This window comes from Oncorhynchus mykiss, chromosome 9, assembly GCF_013265735.2.
Source record: "Oncorhynchus mykiss isolate Arlee chromosome 9, USDA_OmykA_1.1, whole genome shotgun sequence".
Taxonomy (NCBI): domain Eukaryota; kingdom Metazoa; phylum Chordata; class Actinopteri; order Salmoniformes; family Salmonidae; genus Oncorhynchus; species Oncorhynchus mykiss.
This window is the reverse complement of record NC_048573.1, coordinates 32,736,683-32,754,036: the sequence shown is the minus strand read 5'-3', so window position 1 is coordinate 32,754,036 and position 17,354 is coordinate 32,736,683. Positions and strand designations below refer to the sequence as shown.

General features: G+C 42.8%; 1 protein-coding gene across 29 annotated transcripts in view; it reads left to right on the top strand.

Annotated features, from left to right (window-relative positions):
* LOC110531933 (collagen alpha-1(XXV) chain) overlaps positions 1-17,354 on the top strand; it is a 356,708-nt gene that overhangs the window by 202,038 nt on the left and 137,316 nt on the right. For 26 of the 29 annotated variants that reach the window (XM_036987814.1, XM_036987810.1, XM_036987806.1 and 23 more), the window contains 5 exons: positions 771-797; positions 7,125-7,184; positions 8,156-8,227; positions 8,855-8,971; positions 16,925-16,960. In XM_036987814.1, the coding sequence (XP_036843709.1) occupies positions 771-797; positions 7,125-7,184; positions 8,156-8,227; positions 8,855-8,971; positions 16,925-16,960 (312 nt within the window). The remainder of the gene's footprint in view (positions 1-770; positions 798-7,124; positions 7,185-8,155; positions 8,228-8,854; positions 8,972-16,924; positions 16,961-17,354) is intronic. The other 3 variants (XM_036987818.1, XM_036987812.1, XM_036987813.1) reach the window with 2 other exon arrangements.

Here is a 17,354-nt window from a genome sequence, read left to right as displayed (position 1 = left end):
TGGCTCTAACAGGGCGTATATATTATTTCCTTTTTTGAGATAGTTAACTGACAGTTGCTGGTATTCATGTTTAATGAAAGTTCTGTTTACTATCAATTCTTGCTGTTCAGTCAGACAGACCCCTCTAATAACTCAATGTACCTCATCAACAAATAGTTTGTCGATCATTTTTATTTAACCTTTATTTAACTAGGCAAGTCAGTTAAGAACGAATACTTATTTATAATGATGGCCTACCCCGGCCAAACCCTCCCCTAACCCGGACGACGCTGAGCCAATTGTGCGCCGCCCTATGGGATCAGGGAACAACACTTACAGTAAATAACAGAAATGCAGAATGGGTCATTCAAAAGTTGAGGTTTATACTAGTGTAGCTAACTGACAGTTGGTAACTGGATACACTTGCATTTTGTTTGGCCTCGTTCAACTTCAGCCTATTTCTGTTCAATGTTGAAACAGCAACTGTGTCAAATCACCCACCCAAGTTAAATAAAGTACACCGTCTGAGAATGTGCCAGTCAAAAATTTGACTAAGAATTGGCAACGTCTTAAATGTGTGGTGAGATTGGTCATGTATTAATTTTACTCTGATCAATGAACACTCCCCATTCCCCTCAACCCTATTCACGTCAGTCTGTTTTAAGTGATTTTACTCTCAACCATAATATTTGAGGTTGACTATATTATTTTTCCTTTTTTCTTTGTGTGTGTGTGTGTGTGTGTGTGTCTGGTTGATGTATTTCAAGACAAATTCTTTCTGCCCCTTGCAGGGGGATCAAGGCGACCAAGGACCGCGGGTATGTGGTTTGCTCCTTCTTGTCATTTTCTGAATGTGACTTTGTGTGACTGTATTTCTCCCTCGCCGAAGTAGTGGGCCAAAGATATGAGATTCCAGGAATACGGTTTTTGCATGGGATTCCAAGGGTAGTTTTAACACTTTTTTTTGCAAAGACAACCAGAGCAACATACTGTATACTGTAGCAGGGAGCTCCAATGTGATCAAAACTACAGAGGGGTTATGCTATATAGGTTGCTGAAAACGACTGTCCATCATTTTTTGTATTATTCATCTCAGGGAGCCTACTTGAAAACATGACAGAGAAGCAATTTCCCATTTTGCTCATCACTAAACAGTCAATAGACAATAAGTCATAGAATTACACTAAAACTGTGTAGGACACCACTTAATTCTTCAAAATAACAACCCAAATGTTAAAAGTGGTGAGTTGTCCTTGGGACATGTTTAACCTGAAGGTGGTTTCTGGTTCCATCCATAGGGTCTAGAATGCGGCCCATATACTCCCCCTTCATAAAGGTGGTGACCTGTGTGGCCTAAATAATTATCGCCACATTTTCAAACTCTCTTGCTAAAATCTTATAATTATTGGTAAATACTCAACTTAGATCATTTTAAAAAACTAAATTTAGTCTAACTGTTCATCATGGTCATAGCACCATGTCTGCTACCTCTATGGATTTAAACAACATTATTAATTGTATGGAAAGGAATAAATACTGTGCTGCCCTTTTTTATATAGCTGTCTAAGGCTATTGACACGGTGGATCACTCATCACTTATTCAGTGGCTTTCTTCAATTGGCATGTAGCTGATTTGAAAATGATTTAACGGACAGAGTGCAGTGTGTATTTACTGATGGTGTTAAATCAGTTTTTTTGGACACCCTTTGATACAGTGATTGATTCTTTGTCTGGATCTTTTTACGTTAACAATATTGTTTTATCTGTAAAAAAAAAAAGTAACTTTCACTTGTACTGTTGCAGATGGTACTACTGTGTATGCTATTGCCCCCATAGCTGACCAGGCTATTTCAAAGCTTCAGTCTGGCTTTATTGCCTTGCAGAAAGCCTTTGTTGAACTGACATTGGTAGTTAATGCAGGTAAAACCAAGTATATGTTATTTTGCAAATCACATACAAATGTATCTGATGATTTATGCATACATACATTGGATGGTGTCCACAGTGATCATTTCCCAGCTTATAAATATCTAGGATTCTGGATTGATGATAGGCTTTCCTTCAAAAAGCATGTTGATGAGTTAAGATGTTAATAATTAAAATTGGCTTATGTTACAGGAATAGGTCATGCCTTTCATTAAATAGCAGAAAACAAATCATTCAGTTGACATTCATTCTGGTCTTAGACTATGATATCCAGGGGTGTCATGCACCCCAAAAATCTGAGGGGCACAAAGTACATGAGGATTACTGGGGGGTTGGAGAATTTAGAATTTTTCAAAGACCTGAAACCGCTTTTTAATGCAATCTAGAGCCATAATCATTATGCTTAATTCTATGTAAAAAAAAAAAAATTTTAAGCATAACTCTTGAGCTGCCTGTATCCTCCTGACTGGTGGTTCTTGTTTTAAAGAAACAAAATATGGTTATCTGCATCTCTGCTAAAATCTGGGTAAAAGATTGAAAGGAATTTGAGTCTTAGTTTCTGCTTGCTTTTCTAAAGTCTACCAACCTTGCCAGCCTACATGCCAGTTAACCTGTCTACGATACTGGTTCCCAATTGGGAATCAACCCTCCCACGTTCAGCTGAAACGGTGGCGCATGGAACGCAAAAATATTCTTAAAAATATTTAACCTCCACACATTAACAAGTCCAATAGCTCAAATGAAAGATAAACACCTTGTTCATCTAGCCAGCAAGTCAGATTTCTAAAATGTTTTACGGCGAAAACATAGCACATATATATGTAAAACCACCACCAGACACAGCTCATTTGAATAGCCAAAACTTGCAATCAACAAACGCAGGATTAAAAAATAAATCGCTCACTAACCTTTTGAAAATCTTCATCAGATGACAGTAATATGACATGTTACACAGTACATATTTTTTTTTTCAATAATATGCCATTTATATCCATAAATGTCCATTTACAGTGAGTTCACGTTCAGAAATTATACAAAAATGTCCGCAGGAAATCTATGTAGCGCGGCAAGATAACGTAAATAGACATCATAAACTTTGACTAAATATACATGTTCTACATGTAGTTAGAAAGATACACTGCTTCTTTATGCAACCGCTGTGTTAGATTTATTTTTAACGTTACAGAAATCGCACACTATTCCATATGCTGAGACAGCGCTCAGTTCCAAGCTACATTTCTACGTAATGTTGGAGTCAACAGAAACACAGATTTAAGCATAAATATTCCCTTACCTTCGATGGTCTTCGTTCAGAATGTTCTGGAAGGCTTCATACTTACCCAATACATCGTTTGGTTTCAAGTCTTGCGTCTTTGTATTAGCTACTGCTAATAACATCAGCTGAAATGCACCCAAAACGTCCTCTGGTCCGGAAAAGTTGCGCATCAAAACTTCAAAATTACATATTATATGTCGACTAAACAGGTCAAACTAAGTGCAGAAGCAAGCTTTATGATGTTTTAGACACGCAAAACAAACTTCAATTCAATCGGCCATCGTCTGCCCTTCTCCTGAGTGCTGGAACAAAGGAATGGCTGGGACCAATTCGCGCCCATACGCACAGCCTATTCTCTCGTGGCACGCACTAATTTCACTCCCATAGGGTCAATTCTCGCGGGATTTGAACGATTCAAAGCTCTACTGAAAGAGGACATCTAGCGGAAGAGATAGAAAGTGTCCCCAGAATCATAACTGGTTGGGAAGGGTGGGGGCCATGACGTCAAAGTTGCTCCAACTTTCATGGCCACAAAAAACTAGTTTGGAAGAATGCCTGCCCTGTGAGTTCTGCTATACTTACAGACATAATTCCAACGGTTTTAGAATCTTTAGAGTGTTTTCTATCCAATAATAATTTTTTGCATATGCATATGCATATATGCATTATATATGCATTATTTGCATATATTAGCAATTTTTGACAGATTTTTTTTCCAGTTTACTAGGGGTACCCAATCTCTCCAAAGGGGGCGTATGTCTGCCATATCCTTAACAGGCTAAGATAATTAGACAATCTAGCTACTTGATTGATAGCCTGAAATTGTTTATTTTTTTGTTAGTTATGAGGGTGGGAGATTGGGAACCTATCTGGGCTAGCTAAAGTCTACTTCATCAAATTGCTAGGTGGTATTATAGAGAAAAATATATATTTTTACTTTCAACGTGGCACAGTCATAGGATGCCACCTTTCCAACAAGTCAGTTCATCAAATGTCTGCCCTGCTAGAGCTGCCCCAGTTAACTGTGCTGTTATTGTGAAGTGGAAATGTCTAGGAGCAACAACGGCTCAGCTGCGAAGTGGTAGGCCACACAAGCGCACAGAATTGGACCGCTGTCCCATTTGCAACACACTCACTACTGAGTTCAAACTGCCTCCAGAAGCGTCAGCATAACAACTGTTCACGTAAGAACACCGTGCGCAATGCCGGCTGGAGTGGTGTTTCCATCCTAGTGATCTTAGGTTTGTGTGTGGTTGCTCAGCAAATGGAAACCCATTTCATGGAGTTTCCAACAAACAGTTATTGTGCTGATGTTGCTTCCAGAGGCAGTTTGAAACTCGGTAGATTCAAGATTTTGAAACTCGGTAGATTCAGATTCAAGAGAGGAGTCCGTAATTTGCTTCCAGTAGACAGCTGGAAGTTGTTGAGGCTATTTTGGGAATGTGTCTAGAGATACGGGATTAAAAAACTTGAGTGTCTCCATTGATCCTAAATCCTGGCAGTTGTGTGCAGACTCAGGACAACTGAGTTTTGGATAAATAATTTGTGGTAATTTGCTTTCTAATGATCATGACCTTTTCGGCGAAGAAGTTAATGAATTCATCACTGCTGAGGTGAAGGCCATCCTCACTTGGGGAATGCTGCTTTGCAACAATATCAAAAATACATTTCGTTTTTTTTTTATTCTCCTCAATCAGGTTAAAAAAGTAGGCTGATCGAGAAGCAGTGAGGGCACTTCGATACTGCACTGCCCTGTCTTTCCAAGCTAGTTGGAAGACTTTCAGGTTGGTGGAGGGACATTTCCGTTCCAATTTCACTGGAAGCTTGCTTCAGGGCTCGGGTATTTTCTGTAAATAAATATTTTCAATATTTATTCTATGGGACCAAACTAGATCCAGGGTATGACCGTGGCAATGCGTCGGTCAGGAGACATGTTTGTTCAAAAGCCACTGAGTCAATGATGCCTCCGAAAGCCTTTTCGAGTGGTCTGTGGACTTTTCCATGTGAATATTGAAGTCACCAGAAATGTTAATATTATCTGCCATGACTACGAGGTCAGATAGGAATTCAGGGAAATCATTGAGGAACTCTGCATAAGGGCCGGGAGGCCTGTAAACAGTATCTATAAAAAGTGATTGATTAGGCTGCATTGATTTCATGACTAGATGCTCAAAAGACAAAACTGCTCTAATTTCTTTCGTTAATTGAAATTTGCTGTCCTAAATCATATCAACACCTCCACCTTTGTGGGATGCGCAAGGGATATGGTCACTAGTCTAACCAAGATGAGAGGCCTCATTTAACACAGTACATTTCCAGTCAGGCCAATTACATCAAGGTTATAATCAGTGATTAGTTCATTGAATATGACTACCTTGGAAGTAGAGGGATCTAACATTAAGTCGTCTTATTTTGAGATGTGAGATATTATGACAGTTTCTTTCAATAATGACAGGAATGGAGGAGGTCTTTATTCCAGTGAGATTGCTAAGGTGAACACCGCTATGTTTAGTTTTGCCTGACCTAGATCGAGGCACAGACATGGTCTGAATAGGGATAGCTGAGCTGACTACACTGACTGTCATAGTGGCAGACACCTCTAAACTAGCAGGCTGGCTAACAGCCTGCTGTCTGCACCCATCTCATTGTGGAGATAATTCTCTCCATATCAGTAATTTTGCTTACTACAACTGCAATCATCCTGCTGTAGGCAAATACATGGTAATGTTACTCTACCAAATATTCAACATCCTATTCAGAGAGAAATACAAAAAGTGATTAGCAAATGGTTGGGAATATCAGTCAACCACCAATGTCATTACCATTGTCACAAATATCCATGAATGCAGTCACAGTACAATGTGGCGAGTGCACTGTCCCACATATAATGTGAGTGGATTTGATGCATTGAAGAAAATTGCAGTTTTTGGCTGACTCTGAAGTCAGATGATAATTTATTTTCCCACAACAAGGAGATTTGGTTTGAACACAGATAGTGTCAATGAGCTTGACAGTGCTAGACTCTGGCCAAGTCAGCAGTGTATAATGAGAGCTTACACAGACCTCTGGCATCACGTAAAAGGTGGGGGATCAATGCTAAGTCCCACTGTCTCCCGGCAAATGTATCGAATCATTCATGAATCTAACATACTCTAGCCCAAAGAGGCAGCACAAGTGAAGCATGTCATATCTTCATTGTTCACTTTTCAAGATTGTGTCAGAGCTGTTACGAAGCAAAGCAATTTGGTTTGAATATTTGATTGAATTTCCAGACATTTTTTTTGCCCCTTTGATACAAACACTCTTAACAACTTAATGTTTTGCTTTGCTGGCATTCTCAACCTATGTCTAGTTGTGTTACTGATCCAACTAGAGAAAGAGAAACAAGCCACATTGAACCCTTTGCGTACATTTGGAATCAAGTGATTATATAGGTTACATTTGGATTCCATGATATGGTAAATAAAAATTAAATATGGTATAATTAAAAAAGGTACGATATGGTAAAATAAAAAATATTTGGTTCGAAAAAAGACCTGGACTTTGTCCATTGACAAATCATTTTGGGTGGCAATTGCATTGACAGGTGTTTGGCACTCAATAAAGACAATCATTAAAGTTAATTGCTTCAAAATAACATTTGATGTTGTTGGCATGTAGTACAAATCATTACAGTGTAATTAAAATATCCTCAAACTGGTTTTCAGTATCTTACAGAGATAAATGAAACATTTAAGTCCATTATTACATTTTTTTTAAATATTGGGGAGACAAAACAATTTAAAGCCATTAACTTTTTCATGGTCTGTTGAAGTCAATGAAATGTGGAACAGATAACTTGACTACTCCGCTGTTATGGATGTTTTCATAACTTTGATTGTGTTGTGTCTGGAGCTCTATGTTTTGTCTGTGTTGAGCAATCTTGTGCTGTATGTCCTTTTAGGGATTGCCTGGTCTCCCTACACTGGCTGCTTTGCACAGCAATCAGATCCTGACTGTCAAGGTTTGTTGGTGTGGCCTAGCTGCTCAGTCTGACCCCTGGATGACACACACTGAGAAATAATGAGCCTTTACTTCTGGCCCCAATGACAGACCAGGGCCAGGCACAGTAGTTAATCAGGGCCATAATCGTCCACTCAGTGCCACCAAGTCCCGAGGGGTTTCTTTTTCATGTAAAATGCAAGGGCCCCATTTGAAATCCAAGGTAGCTTTTTATAACCCAGTAATGTGTAGTTGATTACGACCAGAATTGTACTTTTTCTAACCAAGACATGGTCTTGCTAATTGATGCTGAATGAATGGAAGGAACTTTCAACAATAAACCAAAGTGGCAAAATGTTTTTAAATCCCATACCCATGGTTCACCGCAAATCTCTAAATGCAAGGTATAATTTTCAGTGGGCTATTTAGTGCTAAATATACTGTATCTCCTGAACTGTATGATTTCCATATTTCAATCACACAAGTTCAACTCCAATATATTTAGGTATTTCTAGTAATGGATCATTTGAGATAATACCAATGGACAGCGTCAGAGATACTTGCCCAACTTAAAAAACACAGCGTAAAAAATTTACCTTCAGAAGGTCAACCATGCAGCTCTCTGTGTGTCCACCTCCGGGGGTCTGGCTTGGCACTGAGCACTACTGTGATGATGTCAGCGCCTCCGCAGAGGAGGAATCCCCATTTTTCCAGGATCTGCGAGCCCAGTGTGGCGTCCCAGCATCCCTGAGGTGGTAATTATGTGCTCTGGCTCCAAAATTAAGTCCAGACTTCTAAAGCCACTGTGGTGGAAAAGTGTGGATTTCTCCCCATTTATGAAGGTGCTTAGTTGGGTCTTGTGACGCAACGTCTAATCAAAATCTATGTTTTGCCCTTTGACTCCTTCCTCTTTTTCTTCTGGGACCTCATCCTCCTCCAACCTCACTTACCTCTGAACTTCGACTTCTTGACCTCACACACCTGCTCGCTCAGATGGTCTTCCCTAAGATCAATCATGGCTTTCTTTCTGCTGACCAGCAGCTCATAAAGCGGCGGCTTATTAAGGTAGTGGCTGTCCTTGCTCGTCTTTCTTTCCTCCGAAGGGGTTTATCACCTGACAACTTCTCCTTGTTCATTCCTCAGTTTGCATGCCAGCATTTAGTTGGACCTATCAGAAGCACACTGCTGCCCATTCTGTCATATTAGAGGAAATTCTAGAAGCATACATTTAGTAATGATCTTAATACATTGCCACTTGTAACTAAATAATTAATTTTCAGAATGTTTTAGATTCATCTTAATGAAAATCTGACACTTACTATTGCTGTTTGTCAAAGCTTAGTGTAGTCAAATGTGTTAATTGAACTGGGAAATTATAATTGGGAATACTCCAAGTAGCAATTATTTTAAACAACATTTCAGATATAGACCAGTTAGAAAATGTTAGTACATTTATTTATTAATTTCTAAAGTACTACTCAGTGTTATTAACTTAACATCTGAGATGCTAAAGTAAGAGTTTCAAACTTCCCTTCATGTTCCCTATGGAGTTTTTCCATGTCCAACCGATGTCCAACCGACTACTCATTTCACTAGCAATTTCTAATGATTGCTCTACTGATGTCTTCATTATTTATCTAAAAGTTTGAAGCCATTTAATGTAATGATTTGACTTGTTGCATTGCTCTATAGGGAGATCAGGGTTCGGCAGGTCCACCAGGGCCTCCTGGACCCCCAGGTCCCCCTGGCCCCCGAGGGCCACCAGGGGACACAGGCAAGGATGGGCCCCGGGGAGTGCCAGGTCTGCCGGTGAGTACAGTATTGTATGTTTGTATGGGTACAGCCCTTGGCCTGGGAAATGGCATAAAGGGGAAACCCCTTTAATGAATGTAACACAAACGAAATTGCTTCTGATTGCCCATATATCAGAGGAAAGTGGAAGATGCATTTTTAAAACAAAATGATGAATGAAAAACAATAAGCAGTCTTTTTATTAACAACTTAATGTTTCTAAACGGGCTTTCTACAGTCACTGACATGTTTTATTCAATGGGCATCGCACATAATCTTTCACAGAAGCTGGACAAAAAATTATCCAATATAAATGTTGACTGTTTTGCTGCTCCAAAAGTTTATATTTTAATAAAACATTGGTGATAGGCTACTGATTTGGCTACTGTGCTCTTCCACTGGCAAAAGCGATGCCATAACCTGCCTTGCCACTAAGATCATCTTTTGGTTGGTCTTAAATATTAAATTGACATGTCTTTAAAGGGATAGTTAACCAAAATTACAGACTTACATTTTGTTTTCCTTACCCTGTAAGCAGTCTATGGGCAAGGTATGACAGTAATCCATGCTTTGGTTTAGTTTCCCTGGCACTGTTCCCAAATAAAAATATTTTAGAATTTGTGGCACAAATCCCATTCAAGTCATGTGACCGAAATTTGCATTTTTCACACACTACCGCATAATTCTGTAGCACATCATTAAATTCTCAGCCATTTTTTCTGTTACTGCAAGTTATTGCTAGTTTGACCACCAGAGGGCATCTTTGAGAAGCATTTGATAGTATTCCGTATTTTCATTACCTGTGAATGAGGACCCAAAAGCGAATTAACTTAAACAGAGCTTCTTTAATTACCAAACATAGGTAGGCTCAGACGGACCGGCAGATTCCGACAGGACAAGACAAGGTTACAGCAAACATGACGACAGTCTGGTTCAGGCATGAAACACAACAAACAAGAATCCGACAAGGACAGGAGCAGAAACAGAGAGAGATATAGGGACCTAATCAGAGGGAAAAAGGGAACAGGTGGGAAAAGGGGTGACGAGGTGGTTAGGAGGAGACAAGGCACAGCTGGGGGAAAGAGGGGGAGAAAAGGTAACCTAACAACGACCAGCAGAGGGAGACAGGGTGAAGGGAAAGGACAGAGACAAGACACAACATGACAGTACATGACAGTACCCCCCCACACACCGAGCGCCTCCTGGCGCACTCGAGGAGGAAACCTGGCGGCAACGGAGGAAATCCTCGATCAGCGCACGGTCCAGCACGTCCCGAGAGGGAACCCAACTCCTCTCCTCAGGACCGTACCCCTCCCAATCTACGAGGTACTGGTGACCACGGCCCCGAGGACGCATGTCCAAAATTCTACGGACCCTGTAGATGGGTGCGCCCTCGACAAGGATGGGGGGGGGGGGGGAAGACGAGCGGGGGCGCGAAGGACGGGCTTGATGCAGGAGACATGGAAGACCGGGTGGACGCGACGAAGGTATCGCGGAAGAAGAAGTCGAACTGCGACAGGATTAATGACCCGAGAAATACGGAACGGACCAATGAACCGCGGGGTCAACTTGCGAGAAGCCGTCTTAAGGGGAAGGTTCTGAGTGGAGAGCCAAATTCTCTGACCGCGACAATATCTAGGACTCTTAGTTCTACGCTTATTAGCAGCCCTCACAGTCTGCGTCCTATAACGGCAAAGTGCAGACCTGACCCTCTTCCAGGTGCGCTCGCAACGTTGGACAAAAGCCTGAGCGGAGGGGACGCTGGACTCGGCGAACTGAGATGAGAACAGCGGAGGCTGGTACCCGAGGCTACTCTGAAAAGGAGATAGCCCGGTCGCAGACGAAGGAAGCGAGTTGTGGGCGTATTCTGCCCAGGGGAGCTGTTCTGACCAAGACGCAGGGTTGCGAAAAGAAAGACTGCGTAAGATGCGACCAATAGTCTGATTGGCCCGTTCTGCTTGACCGTTAGACTGGGGGTGAAAGCCGGAAGAGAGACTGACGGAAGCCCCAATCAAACGGCAAAACTCCCTCCAAAATTGAGACGTGAATTGCGGACCTCTGTCCGAAACGACGTCTGACGGAAGGCCATGAATTCTGAAAACATTCTCGATGATGATTTGTGCCGTCTCTTTAGCAGAAGGAAGCTTAGCAAGGGGAATGAAATGAGCCGCCTTAGAGAACCTATCGACAACCGTAAGAATAACAGTCTTCCCCGCTGACGAAGGCAGTCCGGTGACAAAATCTAAGGCGATGTGAGACCACGGTCGAGAGGGAATAGGAAGCGGCCTGAGACGGCCGGCAGGAGGAGAGTTACCGGACTTAGTCTGCGCGCAGACCGAACAAGCAGCCACGAAACGACGCGTGTCATGCTCCCGGGTGGGCCACCAAAAACGCTGGCGAATGGAAGCAAGCGTACCCCGAACGCCAGGGTGGCCGGCTAACTTGGCAGAGTGAGCCCACTGAAGAACGGCCAGACGAGTAGGAACGGGAACGAAAAGAAGGTTCCTAGGACAAGCGCGCGGCGACGGAGTGTGAGTGAGCGCTTGCTTTACCTGCCTCTCAATTCCCCAGACAGTCAACCCGACAACACGCCCCTCAGGGAGAATCCCCTCGGGGTCAGTGGAGGCTACTGAAGAACTGAAGAGACGAGACAAAGCATCAGGCTTGGTGTTCTTAGAGCCCGGACGATAAGAAATCACGAACTCGAAACGAGCGAAAAACAGCGCCCAACGCGCCTGACGCGCATTAAGTCGTTTGGCAGAACGGATGTACTCAAGGTTCCTATGGTCAGTCCAAACGACAAAAGGAACGGTCGCCCCCTCCAACCACTGTCGCCATTCGCCTAGGGCTAACCGGATGGCGAGCAGTTCGCGGTTACCCACATCATAGTTACGTTCCGACGGCGACAGGCGATGAGAAAAATACGCGCATGGGTGGACCTTGTCGTCAGAGAGGGAGCGCTGAGAAAGAATGGCTCCCACGCCCACCTCTGACGCGTCAACCTCGACAACGAACTGTCTAGAGACGTCAGGTGTAACAAGGATAGGAGCGGATGTAAAACGATTCTTGAGGAGATCAAAAGCTCCCTGGGCGGAAACGGACCACTTAAAGCACGTCTTGACAGAAGTAAGGGCTGTGAGAGGAGCTGCCACCTGACCGAAATTACGGATGAAACGACGATAGAAGTTCGCGAAGCCGAGAAAGCGCTGCAGCTCGACGCGTGACTTAGGGGCGGGCCAATCAATGACAGCTTGGACCTTAGCGGGATCCATCTTAATGCCTTCAGCGGAAATACCAGAACCGAGAAATGTGACGGAGGAGGCATGAAAAGTGCACTTCTCAGCCTTCACAAAAAGACAATTCTCTAAAAGGCGCTGGAGGACACGTCGAACGTGCTGAACATGAATCTGGAGTGACGGTGAAAAAATCAGGATATCGTCAAGGTAAACGAAAACAAAGATGTTCAGCATGTCTCTCAGGACATCATTGACTAATGCCTGAAAGACAGCTGGAGCGTTAGCGAGGCCGAAAGGAAGAACCCGGTATTCAAAGTGCCCTAACGGAGTGTTAAACGCCGTCTTCCACTCGTCCCCCTCCCTGATGCGCACGAGATGGTAAGCGTTACGAAGGTCCAACTTAGTGAAAAACCTGGCTCCCTGCAGGATCTCGAAGGCTGAAGACATAAGAGGAAGCGGATAACGATTCTTCACTGTTATGTCATTCAGCCCTCGATAATCTATGCAGGGGCGCAGAGACCCGTCCTTCTTCTTGACAAAAAAAAAACCCGCTCCGGCGGGAGAGGAGGAGGGGACTATGGTACCGGCGTCAAGAGCTACAGACAAATAATCTTCGAGAGCCTTACGTTCGGGAGCCGACAGAGAGTATAGTCTACCCCGGGGGGGGGTGGTTCCCGGAAGGAGATCAATACTACAATCATACGACCGGTGTGGAGGAAGAGAGGTGGCCCTGGACCGACTGAACACCGTGCGCAGATCGTGATATTCCTCCGGCACCCCTGTCAAATCACCAGGCTCCTCCTGTGAAGAAGAGACAGAGGAAACAGGAGGGATAGCAGACATTAAACATTTCACATGACAAGAGACGTTCCAGGAGAGGATAGAATTACTAGACCAATTAATGGAAGGATTATGACAAACTAGCCAGGGATGGCCCAAAACAACAGGTGTAAAAGGTGAACGAAAAATTAAAAAAGAAATGGTTTCACTATGATTACCAGAAACAGTGAGGGTTAAAGGTAGCGTCTCACGCTGAATCCTGGGGAGAGGACTACCATCCAGGGCGAACAAGGCCGTGGGCTCCTTTAACTGTCTGAGAGGAATGTCATGTTCCCGAGCCCAGGTCTCGTCCATAAAACAGCCCTCCGCCCCAGAGTCTATTAAGGCACTGCAGGAAGCTGACGAACCGGTCCAGCGTAGATGGACCGACAAGGTAGTGCAGGATCTTGAAGGAGAGACAGGAGTAGTAGCGCTCACCAGTAGCCCTCCGCTTACTGATGAGCTCTGGCCTTTTACTGGACATGAAGTGACAAAATGACCAGCGGAACCGCAATAGAGACAGAGGCGGTTGGTGATTCTCCGTTCCCTCTCCTTAGTCGAGATGCGGATACCTCCCAGCTGCATGGGCTCAGCACCCGAGCCGGCAGAGGAAGATGGTAGTGATGCGGAGAGGGGGGCAACGGAGAACGCGAGCTCCTTTCCACGAGCTCGGTGACGAAGATCAACCCGTCGCTCAATGCGAATAGCGAGTTCAATCAAGGAATCCACGCTGGAAGGAACCTCCCGGGAGAGAATCTCATCCTTTACCTCTGCGCGGAGACCCTCCAGAAAACGAGCGAGCAAAGCCGGCTCGTTCCAGCCACTGGAGGCAGCAAGAGTGCGAAACTCAATAGAGTAGTCTGTTATGGATCGATTACCTTGACATAGGGAAGACAGGGCCCTGGAAGCCTCCTCCCCAAAAACAGATCGATCAAAAACCCGTATCATCTCCTCCTTAAAGTCCTGATACTGGTTAGTACACTCAGCCCTTGCCTCCCAGATTGCCGTGCCCCACTCACGAGCCCGTCCAATAAGGAGAGATATGACGTAGGCGACACGAGCAGTGCTCCTGGAGAAAGTGTAGGGCTGGAGAGAAAACACAATATCACACTGGGTGAGGAACGAGCGGCATTCAGTGGGCTCCCCAGAGTAACACGGCGGGTTATTGATTCTGGGCTCCGGAGATTCGAAAGCCCTGGAAGTGGCCGGTGGATCGAGGCGGAGATGGTGAACCTGTTCTGTGAGGTTGGAGACTTGGGTGGCCAGGGTCTCAACGGCATGTCGAGCAGCAGACAATTCCTGCTCGTGTCTGCCTAGCATCGCTCCCTGGATCCCGACGGCTGAGTGGAGAGGATCCGAAGTCGCTGGGTCCATTCTTGGTCGGATTCTTCTGTTACGGTGCGTGAATGAGGACCCAAAAGCGAATTAACTTAAACAGAGCTTCTTTAATTACCAAACATAGGTAGGCTCAGACGGACCGGCAGATTCCGACAGGACAAGACAAGGTTACAGCAAACATGACGACAGTCTGGTTCAGGCATGAAACACAACAAACAAGAATCCGACAAGGACAGGAGCAGAAACAGAGAGAGATATAGGGACCTAATCAGAGGGAAAAAGGGAACAGGTGGGAAAAGGGGTGACGAGGTGGTTAGGAGGAGACAAGGCACAGCTGGGGGAAAGAGGGGGAGAAAAGGTAACCTAACAACGACCAGCAGAGGGAGACAGGGTGAAGGGAAAGGACAGAGACAAGACACAACATGACAGTACATGACATTACCAGAGAATTTAAAACCTTTTTTGTAATAACATAGTATATGGGATTGATTTTAAGAAATTTGGCTTAATTAATTTGATTCATATTATGGTGTTTCTATTCAGAGAAAAATAAAATACAAAAACCCTTAGCGTTTCCGTTAGGATGGATTGGAAAAGATGGCAATGTACAACATGATTGTTGGGAGTAGGCTACAGGATCGGAGGATTCTAAATTGTTTGCCTTCATTAGACAACTTTGTTCCAATATTTCTGTAAATCAGTGATATTTATTCCCATAGTAATTCGTTATGAATCCATAACTAAATCAACTTCTGCATTTTTAAAGAGTATTTTTTTATAATTATTTTATTAACGAAATGTGTTTATTTGTTTATTAGGCTACTGTGCAGTCTACAATGCATACTGTAGTAAACATAAAAGTGCCTAATTCCTTACATAAGGGAGAGCAGGCCATGTCTGTACGACAGAATGCGGCGCACGCGTGAGACTGGGTTCAAATCCTCATTGGGAAGGAAGAAGTAGGCTGTCCTTGTGAATAGGAATTTGTTCTTAACTGATTCCATATGTGTTATTTCATAGTTGTGATGTTTTCACTATTGTTCTACAATATAGAAAATAGTAAAAATATAGAAAAATCCTCGAATAAGTAGGTGTGTTTTGACTGGTACTTACTTGCTTAATTCATTTGATTAATATTATGGTGTTTCTATTCCATGAAAAACATGTAGCAGTTCATATTTTCCCCTAGAATTTGAGGGTTCGAAACCTGCTCCCTGCTTGCTACAATGAATTAGTTTGATACACCTGGTATTGGATATGGCTGAAGAAAACTTGCTAAGTATCGTTTTTCATAAATTAACTTTATGACAAAAAACATATGCACAATCGTTTGTCTCTACATGAACTAACATATTCCTCTCAATTGTACATTTTTTCTTGACTCATTATGACGTTATAACTACATACATTTGCTTCCCTGTAATGTTTTGTCAGACATCTTTGCTGAAGTCACTAGGGACGGGTCAAATTCGTCATTGGAACCACTCAAAATGATTGGTCATATAAAAACCTTGGGACCCAAATGCATAATAGGTGCTCTAACTACCCCTTGTGGTGGTCTGGAGCAATGACCTCTAAGTCTGGGTACCTCTTATCCCGCGGTGTAAGCTCGCAACTTTTATAGGAGGAACCACTGTAATATCGGTCCCATGACTGGAATGAGATTTGCGCCACAAATGCCAATTCATCAACTAACTCCATACCGTACCATACCGTACCACAAAACCTACCTTTCAGATGGGCCTTGGGTTGGTCTATAGCGCCCCCTAAAGTTTAATGGTGAAGATACATTTTACCTGCATGTTTGTTTTAAGTAATGGCTTCCCCTGTGTTGGGTCTACATGGCCAAAACCATATGGCCTTTGTTTATTGCCTTTATGATCGCAACAATTATGAAAAACCATCAGAAATCGAGAAATTGCGATATTTTATTCAGTGGTGTTTTAAATATAAAGTTATCTTTTACACTCTAAAAAGTTATGTAAGTGTTACCTGAAGTCTACTAATTCCAATGATATATATACTATGACATTTTATACTTTGTCACTTTTAAGAACTTTTACAAAAATACAGAATATGTCTAAATAAAGATGTTTAGCTGTAGTGTCATTGCAGATTGAACCTATTACACTCTAGGGCACCAGTTTTCCACAATGGCCACCAACCAGCTACATAGGGCCGAATCGGACAGGTGTCACATGGCCGTACCTACATAAAGCCCAGAACTGCACCAATAAAGAACTATTCATTTGAATCAATTGCTATTCACAGTAGAGTCCACCAGATGCAAAAGGAAGAATGGACACCTAATTAGGATGTGGATTGTTTCTTTTTATCTAGAAACTGTATCATTAATAAACTGATGAATTTGCCTCTGTATTGAACACTAACATCCATCTGCATAACCCACATTTCAAATCCAAATCTTCATAACCAAATGTCTTAAAATGTATTAAAAAAATATAAATAATTGAATGTTTCCAATCCAATTATTTATCACCAACTGTAATTTCAAGTCATTGAAGTAGAAAAAATCTCCCCATTTTTTTTACTAATTGGGCATTTTATATTTGTACAGGGAGATCCTGGGACCCCAGGAGAGCTAGGACTAATGGTAAGTAGGTCATTATGTTATGACATCCACTTCTTCCAATGCTGGTTTACCCAATACCTCAATACCTTGTGTTGTGCTTATTTAGAGTTTAGCCTACATTGAACTGATTCTGTGAAATGGACCCGGAGATGCTAAAATTATTCCTATTGCCACAGCGTTTTTGTGACTAATTGTTAAATAATGATGTTGAGGTTATATTTAAGTTTCTGTTTCCAAAATAATAATATAAAATATTGCCATGTTGAGGATCTAGTTGACGGAGTAGCTGTGTTGATTTCTTCAGGAAATTGTACCAAGACGACATGTTGCCCCTTGGGAAAATTATGCCTTTTTACGTTACTGTGCTAAAATGGTTTGACAGTTAGATTCATATGCCCAGCACTGTGGCATATTT